General features: G+C 47.5%; 1 protein-coding gene across 3 annotated transcripts in view; it reads left to right on the top strand.

Annotated features, from left to right (window-relative positions):
* Window positions 1-14,351: 14,351 nt before the first annotated feature.
* Window positions 14,352-21,174, top strand: part of DGKZ (diacylglycerol kinase zeta) — an 85,041-nt gene continuing 78,218 nt past the window's right edge. For all 3 annotated transcript variants that reach the window (XM_075280770.1, XM_075280769.1, XM_075280768.1), the window contains exon 1: window positions 14,352-15,349. In XM_075280770.1, coding sequence (XP_075136871.1) covers window positions 15,151-15,349 — 199 coding nt within the window. In that variant the 5' untranslated portion in view covers window positions 14,352-15,150. The remainder of the gene's footprint in view (window positions 15,350-21,174) is intronic.

Here is a 21,174-nt window from a genome sequence, read left to right as displayed (position 1 = left end):
CAATTACTAGAATAATGTAGAGGCTCTCGGGGGGTTGTGCACGTCTCGCGTAGACCTGTGCATGTCATATTATGGCTCGTCTGCCATCCCTGGCTTCCTCTATGATATAGTTCCCCTCGTACAGCCGACATGGGTCATATGTAAGGGCAGGCAGTGATCGCTCCGTGACACAGAACTGTTGCCCCCTACTGCAGAGTGTCAGTATACGTTATGTATCGCAGCTTCAGTCCGTCTCGCCTGCCTCCTGCTTGTCATAGGTTTCTTTGTATCAGCTCTTAAAAGCAGAAGACAATAAGAGCAGTGAATAGCTATATCTGCTGGAAATACACCGGACATTCTGCACACAGCACACGCAGCTGGCAGAGATAGTTAGCATAGGTCGGGGGAGTTTTATAACTCTGCATATATAATAGTAGGGATACACCTATTATAGCACAACTAGTCTTTTATATAGGGCAGAAAATGTCTTGAGCAGCAATTTATGAAGTAGACCAATAGGCGGCGCTGTCTCAGTTCTGTTGTCTATTAAACCTCCTGTGGCTGTTAGTATTAGATGATAACCATGTGTCCGTAGCAAACCATATAGGTTATGGGAAATGCAACCATAACCTATTTATTATTGTGGTATGGATCACCCTGAGACAACAAATGCCGATGCCGGTGTGTTAGCTGTGATTGGTTGGTGCACGGAGCCTGCTAGACTGAAGAGCTAACACACCCAGAGCCAAGGCAGTGCCCGCTACTGGATCCACGCCACACCAGGGATTACCTACCTTTTACCATTCTATTCTAGTATCAACCACGTCATAGATGATGTCATGCTATAGTTCACAGGAAGTTCTGCACACAGGGAAGCCTGACATCCTGTCTACAGAGGACTGGTGGTCAGACTATAGATCACATGACAGAGCTGCCCATAATGAAAGGGCTCCACGTTTATGGATGGAACTGAGCTGGGATGAAACACATGACGCTGTTAGAGTATTGCCGGTAAGTTAGGCAGCGCTAGGTTTTATACAGTCAGCCTGGATTATTATATGCTCATATATGCTGCGATATCTAATATTATTACATTTGCTCTGCGATATCTAATATTATTACATGGGCACTTCTATATCTAATATTATTACATGGGCACTGCTATATCTAATATTATTACATGGGCACTGCTATATCTAATATTATTACATGGCCACTGCTATATCTAATATTATTACATGGCCACTGCTATATCTAATATTATTACATGGCCACTGCTATATCTAATATTATTACATGGCCACTGCGATATCTAATATTATTACATGAGCTCTGCTATATCTAATATTATTACATGAGCTCTGCTATATCTAATATTATAACATGGCCACTGCTATATCTAATATTATTACATTTGCTCTGCGATATCTAATATTATTACATGGGCACTTCTATATCTAATATTATTACATGGGCACTGCTATATCTAATATTATTACATGGGCACTGCTATATCTAATATTATTACATGGCCACTGCTATATCTAATATTATTACATGGCCACTGCTATATCTAATATTATTACATGGCCACTGCTATATCTAATATTATTACATGGCCACTGCTATATCTAATATTATTACATGGCCACTGCGATATCTAATATTATTACATGAGCTCTGCTATATCTAATATTATTACATGAGCTCTGCTATATCTAATATTATAACATGGCCACTGCTATATCTAATATTATTACATGGGCACTGCGATATCTAATATTATTACATGGGCTCTGCTATATCTAATATTATTACATGGGCTCTGCTATATCTAATATTATTACATGGACACTGCTATATCTAATATTATTACATGGGCTCTGTTATATCTAATATTATTACATGAGCTCTGCTATATATAATATTATTACATGGCCACTGCTATATCTAATATTATTACATGGGTACTGCTATATCTAATATTATTACATGGGCACTGCTATATCTAATATTATTACATGGGCTCTGTTATATCTAATATTATTACATGGGCACTGCTATATCTAATATTATTACATGGCCACTGCTATATCTAATATTATTACATGGCCACTGCTATATCTACTATTATTACAAGGCCACTGCTATATCTACTATTATTACATGGCCACTGCGATATCTAATATTATTACATGAGCTCTGCTATATCTAATATTATTACATGGCCACTGCTATATCTAATATTATTACATGGGCACTGCTATATCTAATATTATTACATGGGCACTGCTATATCTAATATTATTACATGGGCTCTGCTATATCTAATATTATGACATGGCCACTGCTATATCTAATATTATGACATGGCCACTGCTATATCTAATATTATTACATGGGCTCTGCTATATCTAATATTATTACATGGGCACTGCTATATCTAATATTATTACATGGGCACTGCTATATCTAATATTATTACATGGGCTCTGCTATATCTAATATTATGACATGGCCACTGCTATATCTAATATTATTACATGAGCTCTGCTATATCTAATATTATTACATGGCCACTGCTATATCTACTATTATTACATGGCCACTGCTATATCTACTATTATTACATGGCCACTGCGATATCTAATATTATTACATGGCCACTGCTATATCTAATATTATTACATGGGCTCTGCTATATCTAATATTATTACATGGGCACTGCTATATCTAATATTATTACATGGGCTCTGCTATATCTAATATTATTACATGGGCACTGCTATATCTAATATTATTACATGGCCACTGCTATATCTAATATTATTACATGGCCACTGCTATATCTAATATTATTACATGGGCACTGCTATATCTAATATTATTACATGGGCTCTGCTATATCTAATATTATTACATGGGCACTGCTATATCTAATATTATTACATGGCCACTGCTATATCTAATATTATTACATGGGCTCTGCTATATCTAATATTATTACATGGACACTGCTATATCTAATATTATTACATGGGCTCTGCTATATCTAATATTATTACATGGGCAGTGCGATATCTAATATTATTATATGGGCAGTGCTATGTGGTATAGTGACAGAAGTGTTAATATTATATTACTTGGTATTATTACATGGCCATTATCATGTTTGATATTACTATAGTATATTGTCACTGGTACATCTTATATAGGCAGACAGGCTTTGTCAAGGGACAGAGTCCCGATTACTCACTGGACAGACGAGTGACATGGACGTGAATCCAGATGGAATATCCTCAGTGATCCCCCACAGATGCCGCCTATAACACGAGCACATTACATGTACGGTCGGCCCATTGTTACAGCTTTTAAGAGCTTTCGGAAAACAAAAGCTGTCAAATCCTCCATATTGTTCTGTCTAATTATGTCATCACGTGTAATCGCTCCGCCATGGCTTTTCTTATGTAAAGTACAGAACATTAAAGAAAATTCCACCCAACATACAAAGCAAAGTTTTGGTGTAAAGTTTAATCAGGTCGCTGCCGCCACTAAACCAGGAATCATGAACAGCGCTACATATGGTGTAGTGGCTGTGCCTGGTATTACAGCTTAACCACATTCATGTGAATGGGACTGAACTGCAAACAGGCCATGTGACCAATGAACAAGAGATCTCAGGCCTGTGAAGTAGATATAGCACTGACCGGAGCAGCTGATCGGTGGTGGTCCCAGGTGTCAGATCCCCACCAATTACATATTGATAACTTATACCAAGAATCCTAATGCACCATATGGCTGTATTACTCATGCAGTATACAGCCCTCACTACTTCTCCAGTACAGCGCCATACATCCTATAGTGGCTGGACATGGTATTGCAGCTCAGCCTCAGATATTAGAATGGGACTGAGCTGCGGCATAGCCGTGTCACCAATAGACGTGATGTTACTGGGTTACAGGGTCCTTGGTGTTGGACTTTACCTAGGGGTGAGTGTAATACAAGGATCATCCATATCACAGTCCTGGAAAACCATGATATTTAGGCGCTGTTCACATGGATGTATGAATAGTCACTCCTGGTTGGCTTTCCATATGTACGCTTAGTCCGTATGTCGTGCACCATATATAAGCGGAACTTGCTGCATTTTTTTGTGTGTGAATTGCAGCATGCACGAGTATGGATTCCTGTGCAGTCCGTGATACATACAGCAGTGTGAACAAGGCCTTAAGCAGGAGCCTACCCTCGCTGGGGCGCCCTCTCCCCTCCATGTCTTCGCTGGGGCGCCCCCTCCCCTCCATGTCTTCGCTGGGGCGCCCCCTCCCTTCCATGTCTTCGCTGGGGCGCCCCCTCCCCTCCATGTCCTTGCTGGGGAGCCCCCTCGCCTCCATGTCCTTGCTGGGGCGCCCCTTCCCTTCCATGTCTTAGCTGGGGCGCCCCCTCCCCTCCATGTCTTAGCTGGGGCGCCCCCTCCCCTCCATGTCTTAGCTGGGGCGCCCCCTCCCCTCCATGTCCTCGCTGGGGCGCCCCCTCCCCTCCATGTCCTCGCTGGGGCACCCCCTCCCCTCCATGTCCTCGCTGGGGCGCCCCCTCCCCTCCATGTCCTCGCTGGGGTGCCCCCTCCCCTCCATGTCTTTGCTGGGGCGCCCCCTCCCCTCCATGTCCTCGCTGGGGCGCCCCCTCCCCTCCATGTCTTTGCTGGGGCGCCCCCTCTCCTCCATGTCCTCGCTGGGGCGCCCCCTCCCCTCCATGTCTTTGCTGGGGCGCCCCCTCCCCTCCATGTCCTCGCTGGGGCGCCCCCTCCCCTCCATGTCCTCGCTGGGGCGCCCCCTCCCCTCCATGTCTTTGCTGGGGCGCCCCCTCCCCTTGATGTCCTCGCTGGGGCGCCCCCTCCCCTCCATGTCCTCGCTGGGGCGCCCCCTCCCCTCCATGTCTTTGCTGGGGCGCCCCCTCCCCTCCATGTCCTCGCTGGGGCGCCCCCTCCCCTCCATGTCCTCGCTGGGGCGCCCCCTCCCCTCCATGTCTTTGCTGGGGCGCCCCCTCCCCTTGATGTCCTCGCTGGGGCGCCCCCTCCATGTCCTCGCTGGGGCGCCCCCTCCCCTCCATGTCTTTGCTGGGGCGCCCCCTCCCCTTGATGTCCTCGCTGGGGCGCCCCCTCCCCTCCATGTCCTCGCTGGGGCGCCCCCTCCCCTCCATGTCTTTGCTGGGGCGCCCCCTCCCCTCCATGTCCTCGCTGGGGCGCCCCCTCCCCTCCATGTCCTCGCTGGGGCGCCCCCTCCCCTCCATGTCTTTGCTGGGGCGCCCCCTCCCCTTGATGTCCTCGCTGGGGCGCCCCCTCCCCTTGATGTCCTCGCTGGGGCGCCCCCTCCCCTCCATGTCCTCGCTGGGGCGCCCCCTCCCCTCCATGTCTTTGCTGGGGCGCCCCCTCCCCTTGATGTCCTCGCTGGGGCGCCCCCCTCCCCTCCACGTCTTCTTACCTACATCCTCCTGCTTTCTGTCTCTAATCAGCTGCGTCTTACTTTCTGCTCTCAGAGGCCTCGTGCTAATGAATTATGTTTATCAAGCGGCTAAATATAAATCTGGGAGCCGCGCGGTGACTTGTCATTTAAATGCCAACAGGAGGGAAAGGCGAACATTGTGTACCCAATTATAGAGGAGAGCCAGAGAAGGGGCTCCGGGGGAGGGCCACTATTCATGGATTCATTGTGGGAAGCGGCTAGTTACTTCCCTGCACCGGCCATGTATTCTGGAGGTGGAGCACGTGAGCCAATTGTTCAGTAATCCTGTAAATAACCGACATCAATCTATAGAAGAAGCCAAGACAAGAAACTTTGTAATCCATCCTATTACAGAATAATGCCGCCTCCTTCTCCTTATTACAGGCTCCTTACCTGCCTCTGACCTGCACATTATAAGGTTATTCCAGGCTTAATAATTCATGACCTATCTTTAGGAATATTGATGGGAATCCAACACTTGGGACCCCTGCTGATCAGCTGCTTAAAGAGGCCACAGCCTTCAGGTGAGCACTGTACATTGTATAGTCTGGACTTAGTATCACAGCTCGAATGGGACTGAGCTGTGAACTAGCCATGTGACTAATGAAGGTGACCTCACAAGGCCTGTGCTCAGCAGATCTGTAGAGTCCCAAGTGTCAGACCCCCACTTATATTCAACTGATGATCTCAGGATAAGTCACCAAATAATAAACCTCCTTTAATTATGACTTTCCTGTTAACGCTGGGTTCACACCAGCACCCGGACTCCATTCTCAGGTTTCTGTCTTCTGCATGCAGAATACGGAAACCTGTCATGCCGAGTCCGGCCGTGAGCGCCGGTGAGCGTTTTATGCTCTCCGCGACATTTTTTTTAAACCGGACACAGAGTACTGCATGTCCGACTCTGTGTCCATTTAAAAAAAAAAAACGGTTTCGCCGCGGAGCACATAAAACGCTCACGGCCGCTCACCTTTCAAACCCTTTCAAATGAATGTGACTGCAGCTTTCCGTCTCCTGCTCTGTTTTGTGCAGGAAACGGAAACCTGCAAAACGGACTCCCGGGCGCAGATGTGAACGAGCCCTAAGTCTGTCTAGGGAGATGAGACAGACTGTTAACTGACTGAGGGATAATGCAAATCTAGGGAGAGGGGAGGAGGGATGAGCAGCTGCAGTGTGAGAGAAAGGCAGATACAGAGAGACTGCTGCAGAAGAATCTAGTAAGTGATCTATCTAACCGCAGTGCTAGATTCACAGCGACTCTGATCAGTACTGCTGTAATGTGAGAGAGAGTAAGGGAGCAGGATCTCCTCTGTCTGTGTACTGCAGATATCATGGCAGCAGAAAACATCCGCACCCTGTGGGCGTTCACATCTGCAGCTTGCTCATTCTCTGGTGGATTTGTCACGGATTTTCACCATGGATTTCACCAATTTCAGCACAGCACAGGTGAAATGAATAGTGAATCTGCCGACACTCCTGGGTGTTTCCTGCTGTAACAAGATCTGCAGCAGATGTTTACAGTGTGAACTTACCCTTATTCTCTCTTCAAAGAAACTTGACCTAAGGGCGGATGAAGCGTTTTAGTAACGATAGTACCAGTTTATTACTAAAAGAACCCATACAAATGTCTGGAGACCCTATATATTCTAGATTCACAATATACTGCATGTCATTGGCACAAAGTATTACCCCATTTAATAGGACTTTCTGCTGTTTATATGGCGGTGGCCGATGTTTTCTGGCAGTCTAGAGGGTTACATTACCCCGTGACCTGCATTTACTTTGATGTTTGTGCACATTGATCCTGCGCCGCTAATGGGATTGACTACAAGAGGCCGTCATTAAGGAGAACACTGATTATTATTAATGCAGCTCCGCAAAGCAATAAAGTCAATGTTATTAGTCTGATCCATTCTGCATGTGAGTCAGAGGATGCAGACCCATATATAACCCAATTAGGAGGAAATGTGCCCCAGCGCGGGGGTTACTACACATAATATTAGGGCGTGGTGACAGAAGTCAGTACAAGATGACCAGGGAGATATCAGTATCCTGTAATCCGCGCTAATCTCAGATCTCTCTGAATCATGAGACTCGTGTACGGCGTCTCTACAACCGGGCGAGGGAAAGTCCAGGCCAATAAGATCAACCAGGCCAGAGATAGCAAATACAAATCTATAGCCCCTCCCCCATGACCACTTATTTATCTCTTTATGTCTCGTTTCAAGAAGATTTTAACCCTGTGTCACCTGGGGCAATATAAAGTATTCACCTGTACAGGAGCAGCGCCGTTTCTGGCTGTATACCTAGTACCAGTGTATTTGGTTCATCACATCTAGATCGGGAGAGTCGCTGGACAGATTGTATATGTGAGAACTGTACAGAATTTCCGCCGCTCTAACACCTTTCCATCACACTGTATCGTTGTCGCTTGTGTCAGGTGTTAACCAACAATTTCCTTGCTTAGATCTTTAATGTAGATTTTTGTTCCATAAAGGCCTGGCATGGAGGGGGTAAATTATGGAGTAATGGCAGTGCCAGAGTCAGAGACCCTCCAGGTAGGAGACAGTTTGGACTGGGCATTGCAGCGGTGCTGTCTCTGTGTATTGGTGCTGAATCCTAATGTGATAGTAACATCCTGTCATCTCACACTATGAGCACCCTATTGTGGGTGGGGGGACGGCTGGGGACAGCAACGAACAGAAACAAGACAAATTCAAGAAGGAAGTATTTAAAACAGGAAGGATCTACAAAAATATCAGATGAAGAAGAGCGCCGGGAGAGTAAAGGCCGAGGAGGGAAGAGGCAAGCTGGGCCGAGGCCGGAGGAGATGTCAGGAAAGGCCTAAGTGAAGTGGTCGGGGGCGCAAAGATACAGCAGCGAGGAAGAGGAGGAAGAGACATCCCTAAGAGGAAAGAAGGCCACAAGGAGACCAGGGCACAGCTGTGAAGAAAGGGGAAACAGGACAGAGAGGCAAGGAAGAAGGAAGGGCCTACAAAAGGAAGATAGCAAGACCCATGGATGTCGAAAGGGGTTGAAGTCTTGCAAAAAAAACAAAAAAGATTGCAGTAAGTCGTAGAAAAGTGAAGTCTGTGGTGGAGGGGGAGAAGGAGACGAAGAGTTAAGGTGCCAAAGGTGGAGCAGAAAAGAGAAGTGAGATGCTGATCTGGAGACTGGGGGACATGTACTTGTATCTCCGCTTCTTCAATTTGGATGCAAAGACAGAAGTGAAGTGTGATCAGAAGTGAAGCGTGAGGAGCAGGGTGTGATCGGTGGAGACCACCCACATGGGGACAATATAAGGTTAGGAGACCAGAGATACATTGCCAGCTGAGACTACAGACACAAAGCAGAATCCATGTGGAAGAGACATTCCTGGGATGTGCCACAAATTCAGCCGGAGAATGAGCAAAGGTCAGTAGAGGTCACCGCTAAGGTCTGCTGGAAGGGTTAATATGATCCAGTTCACACAGGCTTAATTATGGCTGCTTGTTAAAGGGGTAGTCCAGGATTAAAAAATGACATGTAGTCAGGAGGGGCGGGCTAGAAAATCAAACTGCATTCCTACTTACCTGCATCCTCCCCTCAGGTCCTGCTCTGCTGGTATATAGAGTGGCTGCAGCGGTCCCGGCGAAGTGACGTCACTGCTGCAGCCAATCATCACTCTCCGCTGTCTACAGACCCTAAGACATGTTCAGATGTGACAGATTTCTGTGGTGGATTCCACACTTGAGATCTACAGTACAATACACGAGGATTGTCAAATCCACATCGATATATCGTATATAATATGTGCATGTAAATCAGAGCAATCCTGCAACATCCTCTTTTTGGTGTGAAATTTTTACAGAAGGTTTCGCTCTTTGCCATGCATAGGGTTAAATCCACGATGATCCAGCGGCACAATCTGTGCAAAATCTGCAAGTTATTTTACTGCACCTGAGTCTACCTACCATTGGGTTATGTTCACACAGTGTCAGAATGAACATGGAAAATGCCTCAAGTGATGGAGGTCCCAGACAGTCCTGCGTTCCCTTTGTGGGGCAGCGAGGACATTACTGACTCAGAGGAAGCGTTAGTGATGTCAGACATTACTAGGTCAATCCTGGAGAGGGTTATGGGGGTCTCAGGGTGGTAACGTTGTGTTACCTGCACGTCTAACTATTGAAACACTGACAGCACAACAGCCAGATGAGAATCGCAGCGCCGTCCCTTTAACAAGCCTGCTATGTCTGTTAGGCCTTATCTACATGTCCGTGTGTGGGTTTTTTTAATCAGTTTTTCATTTACATGTATGTCCATGTTTCCTCCATTTGTGTCCCTGTGTCCTCAGCGGTACATTCTAGCCCAATTCATGTAATAACTTCACATGACTGTACAAATACCATCTTCACAGTATCTCCTAGCAATGCTCGGGACAGGTATAGGACATGCTTGTGCTGTTTGGGTGTTTTACAGGCCTGTTGGCCCCTGGGGTGATGGAGCTTACATATAGGCATGACAATATATTGGTTTCTGTGGAATTGATCATATAGCTGTTTTATTGTTGTTACTATATTTGGGATTCTAGGTATATATCTATATATATCTGGCTGTATCTGGAGGACCGCCGCCCACTTGGCTATTTTCTATATCTGTGTTCTGCGGTGACTTTTTACAAGGATTCACCCACAAATGTTCCTTGCCCTCTACCCACAGGATCAGGATGGGGGATATGTCAGACTGGTGGGGGTGCGACTGCTGGGACTCCCAGGTCTGCTATCTCCTGCATTCCTATAGAAGTGAATAGTGCGGCAGGGCGCCTGCTTAACCACTGCTCCATCCATACAGGGGTGACAGGTGACCAGTGGGGGGTCCCCACCAATCTGTAATGTAGAATAGGGTATAAGTTGTGTTCATGTACAAACCCCTTTAAGATAGTTCCAGACAATCTGTGACATTTGTGTGCGGCGTCTGCTGCCCCTGTCATGGTCGCCGGGTGCGCTCACTGTCACTGACTATCTCCAGCAGACATCACACATCCCTACTGAGCTCATCAGTCCGCCTGTGACCTTGTAATGAAGTCCAAGTCTTTTTTGTCTTTGTTCTGAAAATATTGTCGTCTAAAATGGAAGACATTTGTGCCCACGACAATTCCCTGGAGGGGGATAAATGAGAACCAAGATTTGTTTAATGTCATTTGTGAAAAAGTCATTTTTTCTATATAAAAAGAAGAAATTGTGTCTGGTCCGATGTGACTGAGGAGCCGCGGCAGCACAAATGGCTAAAAACATGGCTGCTGTCTATAACAGCAGTACAGATACGTCGCCGCTACATCACGTGTGACCGCTGAGGCCTGGGATCCATCACCATATCTACTGGAGGGAGCAGGGAATAGGCCCATGTCATAGCCCGGGCTTGGGGAGGTTATACTCGCACTCGCCTAGATTCGTTTTATTTGACACCTCCCCGACCACCATTGGCCCAGCTTACCCTTCCTAGTGACCATGTGAATATAATCATACATTATGCGCTTCTTTACTGCGGCCCGTTACGTGGGGACTTAGCCTTAAGGACAGACAGAATTCTTCAGAGACAGTAAGACGTTCTGAATGAGGAATCCTCATCTGCTTATTCAGGAGACCCCTTTAAGTGCCTCAGATATCCCCAGCAGAGACGCCCCCTAGCTGCCGGTTACAGTTGCTCCCATAGTGAATGCCACAAGTCTTTCCATTAAAACATCCCCCACAGGTCATCAATATCAGATGGGTGGAGGTCTGACACCTGGCTGCTTTAGGGATCTGCCAGCACTATACAGTGAATGGAGCCATAAGCAGACAGCTCTGTCCACTGTGTACTTACTATTCAATTGAATGGGAGCTGAGCGGCAGCATTCCCGCACTACTAACCCCAGTGGATGGCGCTGTCTGCCTGTGCCTCCATTCACTGTGTAGTTCAAGCACCAGAAGCTCCTAAATCAATTGTTTGACCCCCCAACCGATCAGGTATTGACCTATTCTACAATCAGGTAACCAATACCAATCCCCCTGTAGAATGGCGCCCGTATGTGAGCTTATAGTTCCTCTCCATAGTAAGGAGAAGTAAGAGCTGCTTCCCATAAACGGATGCTAAAATTGTCACTCACTTATAGATAGAAGATGCGGAGACAATGACGGTTTCATCATCAGATTCCGGGACGCTAATTTAAGACTGGCAACTAACACGACTGTGTTTCCGGTTGTCACAGTTCCAAATAAAAAAATGGCCGCCACAAGAAGACAAAACAATGGTAACATGTCAGTAAATGAATTAAAACATTGATCCCTGCAGTTGTATCATTGCTCCAGGGACCCTGCCGATCAGCTGCGATCTGCAGGAAAGTCTAGCAACAAGTGGTCAATTTCCCTGCAGCGCCACCACAAGGGGAAACCTAGTATTACACAGAAAGGAATGAGCTAGTGGAAAGCTCTCCAATGTGTGTGGCGGATCTGACATCCATGGACTCCAATTGGAAAAAAAAGAGACAGCGGCCGTGCTATTGGGACTAGGACTGGTAATTACTGGCCCTGGACCATTATCTTCATTGCTGTGAGAGCTTATGGGGTTTATGCCTCATAGTGACGTATTGCTGTAGCTTTCTTACCGTGCGTCTCCTATATGTGCACGACGCGTCTTCTGATGTAGTCGGACATCCCTGCCTCTCTGTGCCATTTTTCTTGTGGCCGCCAACGTCTTAGTCTGAAAATTATTATAAATTTTGTGCCAGAAAAAGCAAGAAAACAAATAATATTCAGTGCAAATGTTATTGTCACACCAGGAAACCAAAAACTGGTGCCCGGGAAGGTTTCACACGTGTCATTGACATGTAGGACTTATTGATGATCTGTCCTTACTATAGGGCAGGGGTAGGGAACCTTTGGCTCTGCAGCTGCTGTGAAACTACAACTCCCAGCATGCTCCATTCACTTCCATGGGAGTTCCCAGAACAGCAGAGCCAGTATGCATGCTGGGAGTTGTAGTTTTGCAACAGCTGGAGAGCCGTACGTTCCCTACCCCTGCTATAGGGGATTGCCATCAGATTGTTCGGGATCCAACGCCCGGGAGAGACCGCGTCTTTCTTGTAGCGAGTTTTTTGCGGCCTCTTCTGTCTCACATTCATTTCAATGGAGTTTATGTTGCAAGAATCTGCCTGAACGTCGCTCATGAGGTAAAAATCTGCCATGAAAATGAATGGGGGGTGAATTTTGGAGGCAGATTCCACCTCAAACACTGTGTGTGAGCTTACGGCGGTTTGCGGATACGTTTTTTTGGGATTCGTCTCATAAATCCTTTAGTATTTCTTTAAGCGATTTTTCCTCCATAACCTCTTCAGTCTTTTTCTGCCTCCCATTCATTTCTATGGGACTTCTCAGACACAATCTCCGAACAGCCAGGAAAAAGCTCAGTGTGAACTTACCCTAAGATTCTGCCCCTGTCACTGAGGGGGGACAGGAGGCCTCCTACATGGCGGTGTTAGCGGGGTTGTAGGACATCCATCTAATGTATATGGCCACCCTTACAGCTGACTATAGGGCGACACATTTATCACAGCCCGCCATTCACACGGCCATGATACTTGGTCACGACATCTGGACTCCCCCGCTGTTGTAATGGACTGACCTTCACTCACCACAGAACCCTATATGGGCTAAGTTCGGTTCATTTGAATTGAAGGGGGGTCCTGTCCTATGGATACTCAACTCCTCCTCTATATAATATATATACTAAGCTCCTCCTGTATATAATATATAGATATAGGCTCTTCTGTCTTCACTTTCTATAACACATGATAATATTTGACACTTTTCCAGTTTCCTCCTTTGACCTTCTCACGTTACTGGGTTCCCGCCTTTTCTCTCCAGACTGAGGAAACTGGCCTAGTCCTATAGCAACCAATCACAGCGCAGCTTTCATGTTTCAGGAGCGGGATCCAAAATGAAAGCAGCGCTGTGATTGGTTGCCATGGGTAACCAGGCCAAGCCACTAAAGTTTCCTCCACACTGTACGGCGCACTGTTCACACTGCTCACATCTTCCCACACGCAATGAAGGCGGCCGCGTGTGCAGTTTCTGTCAGCGCCAACAGGTGTCTCCCCAGGACTTAGTGCTGGAGCCATCGGAGCAGGCAGCGGCTCGGCCAGCTCAGTGCGGGGTCCTGGCTCTGCAGAGACTTCCTGGTAAGAAGAGTCCTGGCATTGTGAGCCTGGAAGTGACAGCCAGGAAGGAAAAGCTGAGAGCATTGTGTGGGCTGTGGCGGGGACATCCATGGGGGGCCACAGGTGAGGGTGCAGGGGCTCATGTGACTGCTCAGGGCTGGGGGTGCTTGTTGTCTGTGGGGGCTGCAGGTTGTGTCTGTGAGTTGTGTCTGTGAGTTGTGTCTGTGAGTTGTGTCTGTGAGTTGTGTCTGTGAGTTGTGTCTGTGAGTTGTGTCTGCAGGTTGTGTCTGTGAGTTGTGTCTGCAGGTTGTGTCTGTGGGGGCTGCAGGTTGTGTCTGTGGGGGCTGCAGGTTGTGTCTGTGAGTTGTGTCTGTGAGTTGTGTCTGCAGGTTGTGTCTGTGGGGGCTGCAGGTTGTGTCTGTGAGTTGTGTCTGTGAGTTGTGTCTGTGAGTTGTGTCTGCAGGTTGTGTCTGTGGGGGCTGCAGGTTGTGTCTGTGAGTTGTGTCTGTGAGTTGTGTCTGCAGGTTGTGTCTGTGGGGGCTGCAGGTTGTGTCTGTGAGTTGTGTCTGCAGGTTGTGTCTGTGAGTTGTGTCTGTGGGGGCTGCAGTTGTGTCTGTGGGGTCTGGCTCATGTGACTGCTCAGGGCTGGGGGTGCTTGTTGTCTGTGGGGGCTGCAGGTTGTGTCTGTGGGGGCTGCAGGTTGTGTCTGTGGGGTCCGCGGGTTGTGTTTGTGGGGTCTGCAGGTTGTGTCTATGAGATAGGGCACTTAGACTTGTGCAATGTGCTGCTGACTACCTGATCCAGTGCAGGACTTGTCCTTAGTCGCTGGGGGTCTGCCCGCTGCTGACATCTTGTGTATTGTTATTGCACTGTCTGTACTTTTACAATTCCCGGCCATTTCTTGCATTTGTTGCTTCTTGTACATCTATAATGCTCTGTGTCGTAACTGTTGACGTTGCGATTCGCTTATTTTTATACAGGATTTTGTCACTTTAGCTCTGGCGTTTGCTAAATCCATTGTGTCAACTTGTGCAACCTCCTGCGCAATGATTGTGTAAAGTTCTCACTTGCAGAAGGCGTCATCTTCAAGTGTTAAAATAGGATGAGGATGAAAGCTGTAGTCCTGTGGGTGCGGGCTTAGGGTTCTGTCACAGCAGGGCTGAGAACTGCTGGGTTAGTGCCTTTGCTAAAGGCATCACAGTGTTGTGGATTTCTGCTGTGGCTCTTGTTGTTGGGGGCGCTTATACTTTTACAATTCCCTGCTGGCAGTTTATTTGCCTTATGTAGGGCTCACTAGTCAGGGTTGTCCTATGCTATAGACTGGAGCGATGTGCTTCTGCTTGTAGAGCAGCGTGTGGGTGTGTAGATTTATGCAACATTTGACTACATTGACATTGGTGATGTTTGCATAGTCAGTGCAATGCTTGGTGCCCTGGGTAGGAACAGTTGCGTCTCCATTAGTAGTATATACAGGAGAGACCGAGCGCTTGTCAGTCACTTATGTTGGGAGCATGGCGTGAGGAAGCTCTGAGCTGCCTGGATTTTGGGGGGTGGCAGGGATGGACGGTGAAGCAGAGTTTGCGAATACCAGCTCGGCAGCCTCCAGTGGCTCGGACAGGACCCCTGACCCTGACAGAGGAGTTATCAGCCGAAGACACAGCGTCAAGACCTTCAGTGGGCTCCGCTTCTTCAGACGCAGGTGAGGTCCTACATGTTATACTGGTGGGGGTCTGACTCGCAACACTCTCCATATCCCTTACAATTGTATGGAGTGACCCCGTGCCGGACCATGACCCCATGGATATGACCAGTGACCCCTATCCTTGTGATCGGGGGCAGTCAATAATCCTTTACACAGATGATGAATGCTGATGGTTGGAATACCCCTTTATGTATCAGTGGTTTGGGCGCACATTCTTACGGCCATAGTTTTTTCATTCCTTTGCTTTTTCTTGTGATATTTTGTAGGACACATCTCTGCTGCTTTCTGATGACTTGGACTGTTTCTATATCATTGTAGCTGTGTCGGTCTTATGACTTGATTCCACTTTCTAGGGCTCTGTTCACATGTGTATTGTGCTTCTGTCTTTGTACATCATGGCACACTGCTGAGTCTGCTGTGCAATGGGCTCCATTAATACAAAGTGGGGTCTGTTGTGCTTTCAGATCTTTTCACAGGATGAAGAGTCCGGTGTGATGCGCCGACCGTCCCGTCAAATCTGCCGAAAACTGCGCCCCTGACAGCAATCTGAACAAGGCCACACATTGCAGGAGAAAACCATTGCTGACAATGCTGCTTTGCTTTTTTGAAAAATACAGCAAGTTAATTTTCTCTGTACGGTGGCGGCGTTTATTCCCACAGACTTATAAGGGGAGATGAAAAAAAACGGAAATAAATAACAGAGCTGAAAATGGCGAAGCGCAAAGCAGACGCACCAGGGGCTTTTATTGTCTTGTGTGTTTTTATTCTGCATTTGTTGCTCGTGCCTTTTCCACCACATGTGACCTGAGAGTTCTACACTTGAGGGAAATTTATTAAGAATGGCGATTCTTACTCCAGTCTTAATTCATTCCCCAACAGGTAGAATTACTGAGACGCTCTGGAGTTCTTGTGCACGGAGATGTCTGATCTGCAGGGACTGGCGTAGCTTTGTGCTATAACATCAGTTTTCTGGTATATTTGGTGGTCCGGGCTCCCAGGCTGCCACACTCCGGTCTGGTCTGCAGGGCGCAGGGCCTGACGGTCACGTCTGAGCTCCGGATTCCTCCCTGATAGTAAATCTGTGTCTTGTGTCTCAATCAGTTAACGTTGTCACTTGCTGTCAGTGCAGCTGGGGCGGTGCAGGGACATCTATTGTGGGACACAAAAACAAGTTACAGGACCTAAAACCTTTGCACGATCTGCTGTTGTACAATTTTTTGCGCTGCAGTTCACGGCCATGTTGGCTTATTTGTGACCATCATGTAAGGCTGCAGGTTGCAGTGTGACCTCATTGACATCCATTGTGCAGTCTGCATGTCCTCAGTAGTCCTAACCTAAAGGGTAACGTTCTTGTTTACCTACAGAGGCCCATAACCTATCTGAGAGGTGGGCTCAGGGGTATCCGCTGGCTCCAGTACTGCACAACTCTCTTGCCCCGGTAGTTTGCTGCAATGTATCAGGGCAGGTAAAACGTGTTCTGGGGTCAGGAGAAGTCCTTTTGGCTGGGGCTGCACCTTGGCAGATTCTACATTGGATTTAGCTTTGATTTCATGCCCCATATCCTAATCGCAGTGGTATTAATAGCTGATATATTGCTGTCATGGCTCGGAGTCCTCCAACAACCCCTCTGTGAGAATCTGGCTGCCGAGGGAATATTCACATGTGGCAGATTTGATGCAGCATTTTTTGGAGCATTTGCATGAGTTTCTGTAAGACCTATTTGCATGAACGAGACATTTACATAAACTTGTACAAGTCTGCTGTGTGTGTGTGAATATATCCTAATTCTTAATATAGCGCAAAGATCTCTTGGAAATCTGTGAATTGTGAGATCTGAGCCGCCGTCTTCTTGTACATTGTTCTTCGTGCCTTGGAACATTGAACTTCTGTCTTTCAGGGAAATTCCCTGCAGATTATAACTGCGCACCTCACGCGTCCATGAATGGTGATTCCAATAATAGACTCTCGGAGGATTGTACGAGTAACCGTCCCCCAATCTGCTGAGGGCATCTTAGATGACGTTTGTCATTTTCTTTTATCAGATTGACTTTGATCTGACTCAGAGATAACCAGATGATACTAATTCACTGGATATAGGTGCAGCCTCCGACGTCTCCTCCAAGGTCTGTGATGGCCGAACCTGATGATATTGGTGGAACCAGCTCAAGTATTTGGGGTCTTCTGACTCCCCTCAGGGACCTTGGGGCCACCACCAGAGATATATGGCCCCCGGCTGAGTCCTAATGAATAGTTGTCAGCCATAGACTACCCGCCATATGTATAGCCAGCCTGACATCCAGGGAGCGGAGAGCTCGGGGGTCTCTGGTGGGGCTGGGGAGGGGTTCAGCCAAAGCAGCTCCTCTAACAACCCCGACGTACTTTATAAATGGCTGTCAGGGTCAGTCTGTGAAGATCCTGTAATTCATTATCCATTGATTCCTATGACAGTAAGTCTGTAGCAAACTATAATCTAATTCTATAATATGAATAATCTCCAATAATTCTGTAATATCATTAATAATCCAGTGATCGAAACTGATGTAACGAGCGTAGACTCTTGTAGGTCTGTGTTCACACTCGGGTCAGAGCACTGTTGGCATTTCTAGCAGATTTGGGGGGAGTACAGGCCTGTAAAACTGATCAGATGGTCAGACCCCACGGCCGGCCCTGATGCACCAGGTTGTAGGTGTATTCGGGCCGCCGGGCACTGTCTTGTGACCTCTGACCTATCTCTGCAGGTTACAGACAAGTTTTACTGGAAGTGTCTGAATTTTCTTCATTGTCGTACTCTGTAAAATGGCAAATAATGGGTCCAAACTCCAAGGCAGCAGCGCCCGCAGGTCAATGGTCTCATGTCAGTGACAGTCTCATCCCGCCTGGTTGTCAGGGTTGTCAGGCCTCTATAATACTGGAAATTCAGTTGCTGCTGCGGTCCCCGCCAACACTCCTCCTCACATCGCCAGGCGTCCAGGAATCTGAGATACGAGGAGTTATATGGTGGGGTCCGGAGGTGGTCTGACTGCCATGTGAGCCTCCATTGCATGGGGATGACACAACTGAAGGGGCCCCCTGACTGTCCCCACTGTAATCTCAGCACGCTCGATCCTTATATTCTGAGAGATAACTGGTCTCTATTGGTGTTTGGCAGTGACCAGTTCCTCGCTCCATGGGAGATCAGGTTGGATAGAGACCAAAGCCCCTCAAATCCAACCTCTAAGCCCACCAAGTGGAGCCCTGGGCAGGAAACCTCCATGAGGGTGACAGCGCAGGGTCCTCAGGGCTTAGTCTCATGGCTAGGTGACCCGTTGTGATAGTGGGCCCACCCCTCAGTAATAAGGATACGCTGTGAGCTGTTGTGGGGGGGGGGGGGGGGTCTTTAGACATGTTGTACTGACACCTTCCTGGGGCCGGGTGCGTTTCACAACTTTTTCTGGTGCTGCGGCTATTTTTGCCGGTGCGGATGTCGTTGTGATGGGTCACAGGTCAGATGTGTAGGTAACGTATTTGTGCCTCATGTGAGTTAGTCAGTCTCGCCAACGTCTTCTATTGTTCCGCCTGTCACGGCGCTTCCTGTTTCTTCAAAGTGACAGATCAGGGCTGGAATAACCTCGTCTGCTTTGTACAGATACAGACAACCTAAAAACACACAAACCTAACACACAGGTGTGCGACCGAGCGAGAGCCTTGTACTACAGACTGATGTGTGTATAGCCCATAGCCACTGAGGTATATACAGCGTGTGTATAAAATAAACCATACAAGCCATGTACCCAAAGCTGCTGAAATAAAAACTTCTCACACTGTTTGGATATTTCCTGTCGTTTTGTGTCTACAGCTCCTGTGCAAAGTGATGTGTCTCCCTGGAAACAAGAAACCCTGTGTAGTCTGATTGTGTGATGCTCCAGCCTTCGGCGTCAGACTACGCGGGGGTTGTTTGTAGTCTGTAACCATGGAAACCTATAAGCTGCGCTGGAGCTGAAGTCACAAAGTCCTAGGAGATTGTTTAGACAAGGCTGTAGTTTGTTGTGTTTGTTATGTCGGGGTCGACCTCACGGATATTGTCTTAGATTCTTAGTTATTTCTTTGTGAGCGGTATTGGTGGCCATGATGGTTGTCTAATAACTTTCCAGACTCATTACAGTAATACCTTCAGCTATACCGCGGTATGTAACAAGGCAGACGGTACAACACATCTGCAACAACTTTCCTTTCATCTCTGTATTGTTCTGTCCCTCTGCTGTTCCTCCTGGAAATCTCTGACACTATCTCTGCGTCAGTAAGGTCTGTCCTGACTCGCTGTGACATTGTAAGCGCTGACGGGTCACTGTATTGTAGGTGTCAGCATAGGGGAATAGGGGAATGGCAGCACTCTGCATGGTGTCCTTCCTCTGTTAATCCTCCTGGTAATACTAAGATGCTGCAGCATTGTTATTTCTTACAGAGTACAAGTGTTTGCTGGGGCAGAGCTGTCGGGAGACGTCGGGTTGCACCATAGATGGAGAATGCGTCTTCCTGGGGTGTTTGGTGTTGGCCGGGTTAGTGAGACACGTGGGGTACATGTCTATTCATATACAGAGCGCTGCCGAGCTGGCACAAGCTGTTACTGTACAGTGGAATTCAGAGCTGCGCTCGCCCCCCGCGCCGTCTTATACCAGGAGACCGGCTGAGCTCATCTGTTCCTTCACTTCTGTGGTTTGGGGTTTTTCTTTGACGCTGAATATCTGCCGGCTCTTAATATTCTCCATGAAAACACGGAGATAATACATCATCCCCCCCCCCCGCCCCCTAATAATACATCATCCCCCCCCCAATAATACATCCCCCCCCGCCCCCTAATAATACATCACCCCCCCCCCCCCCAATAATACATCACCCCCCCAATAATACATCCCCCCCCGCCCCCTAATAATACATCACCCCCCCCCAATAATACATCACCCCCCCCCCCCCCAGGGGTAATCCTATTCACAGACCACCTGCTGTCATTTCACCAGCTTGCTGACTGTATCCACCTCATGTGAGTCTTTCAGATTCTTGAGAAATCCAGTCCGTCCAGTCGCTTCCCACGTGCCGTTCTCTAGAAACCCCCCACCCAGTATTGGTTCCCGCCACATCGCCTGGCGTAGGTGTTCGCTCTTCCTTCTGCCATCTTATGGCCGCCGGACTCTGCAGTAATATTTGCAGCATTTGTGACTCCTCGTTTGCCTCCTTTTTCTTGACAGAAAAGACACATCATAGAGGCCTCTGCAGAAGTTTTAGGCAGCCTAAGACTTTTGCCCCACACTGTATACCGAGTGTCCCATACATTAGAGCCTCCCTGGTGGTGATCGCCCTCCCCCGCTGTGTGACGTCACAGCCGCACACAATCGCCTTGTAGGTGATGATGGAAATATCTGCAGACCGGCCGCGACTCCCAGTAAGTGACATCACACATCATTAATAGTAAAAAGTAACACGGCCACTTATCCAGATTATATCATGAAAATGTATAATAAACAGTCCGTGCAAAAATCTATAAATTATTCATGACTTATGTCCCGCACTTGTATCAAGGTTGCTCAGAAGATGGTCCAGAGCACTGCAGGAGGATAATCCTGAAAAAGGAAGGTTCCGGCAATCAGAGGTTAGGAGTAAAACTTCCAGACGACTACTACGACTACTAGCCTGACTACCACTAAGGTACATAGTTACCGAAACGCGTCAGATCAAACACTCTGACAGTTTCATGGGTCACACATTGCCACGTACATTCCGTTATTCATCTATGTCTATATTTAATATTGGTGAAATAAAGTCTGGAAGTTTTACTCATAACCTCTGAT

This window comes from Leptodactylus fuscus, chromosome 7 (genome assembly GCF_031893055.1).
Source record: "Leptodactylus fuscus isolate aLepFus1 chromosome 7, aLepFus1.hap2, whole genome shotgun sequence".
NCBI classification, from domain to species: domain Eukaryota; kingdom Metazoa; phylum Chordata; class Amphibia; order Anura; family Leptodactylidae; genus Leptodactylus; species Leptodactylus fuscus.
The sequence above is the reverse complement of the archived record's forward strand: the minus strand, read 5'-3'. Positions and strand labels throughout refer to the sequence as shown.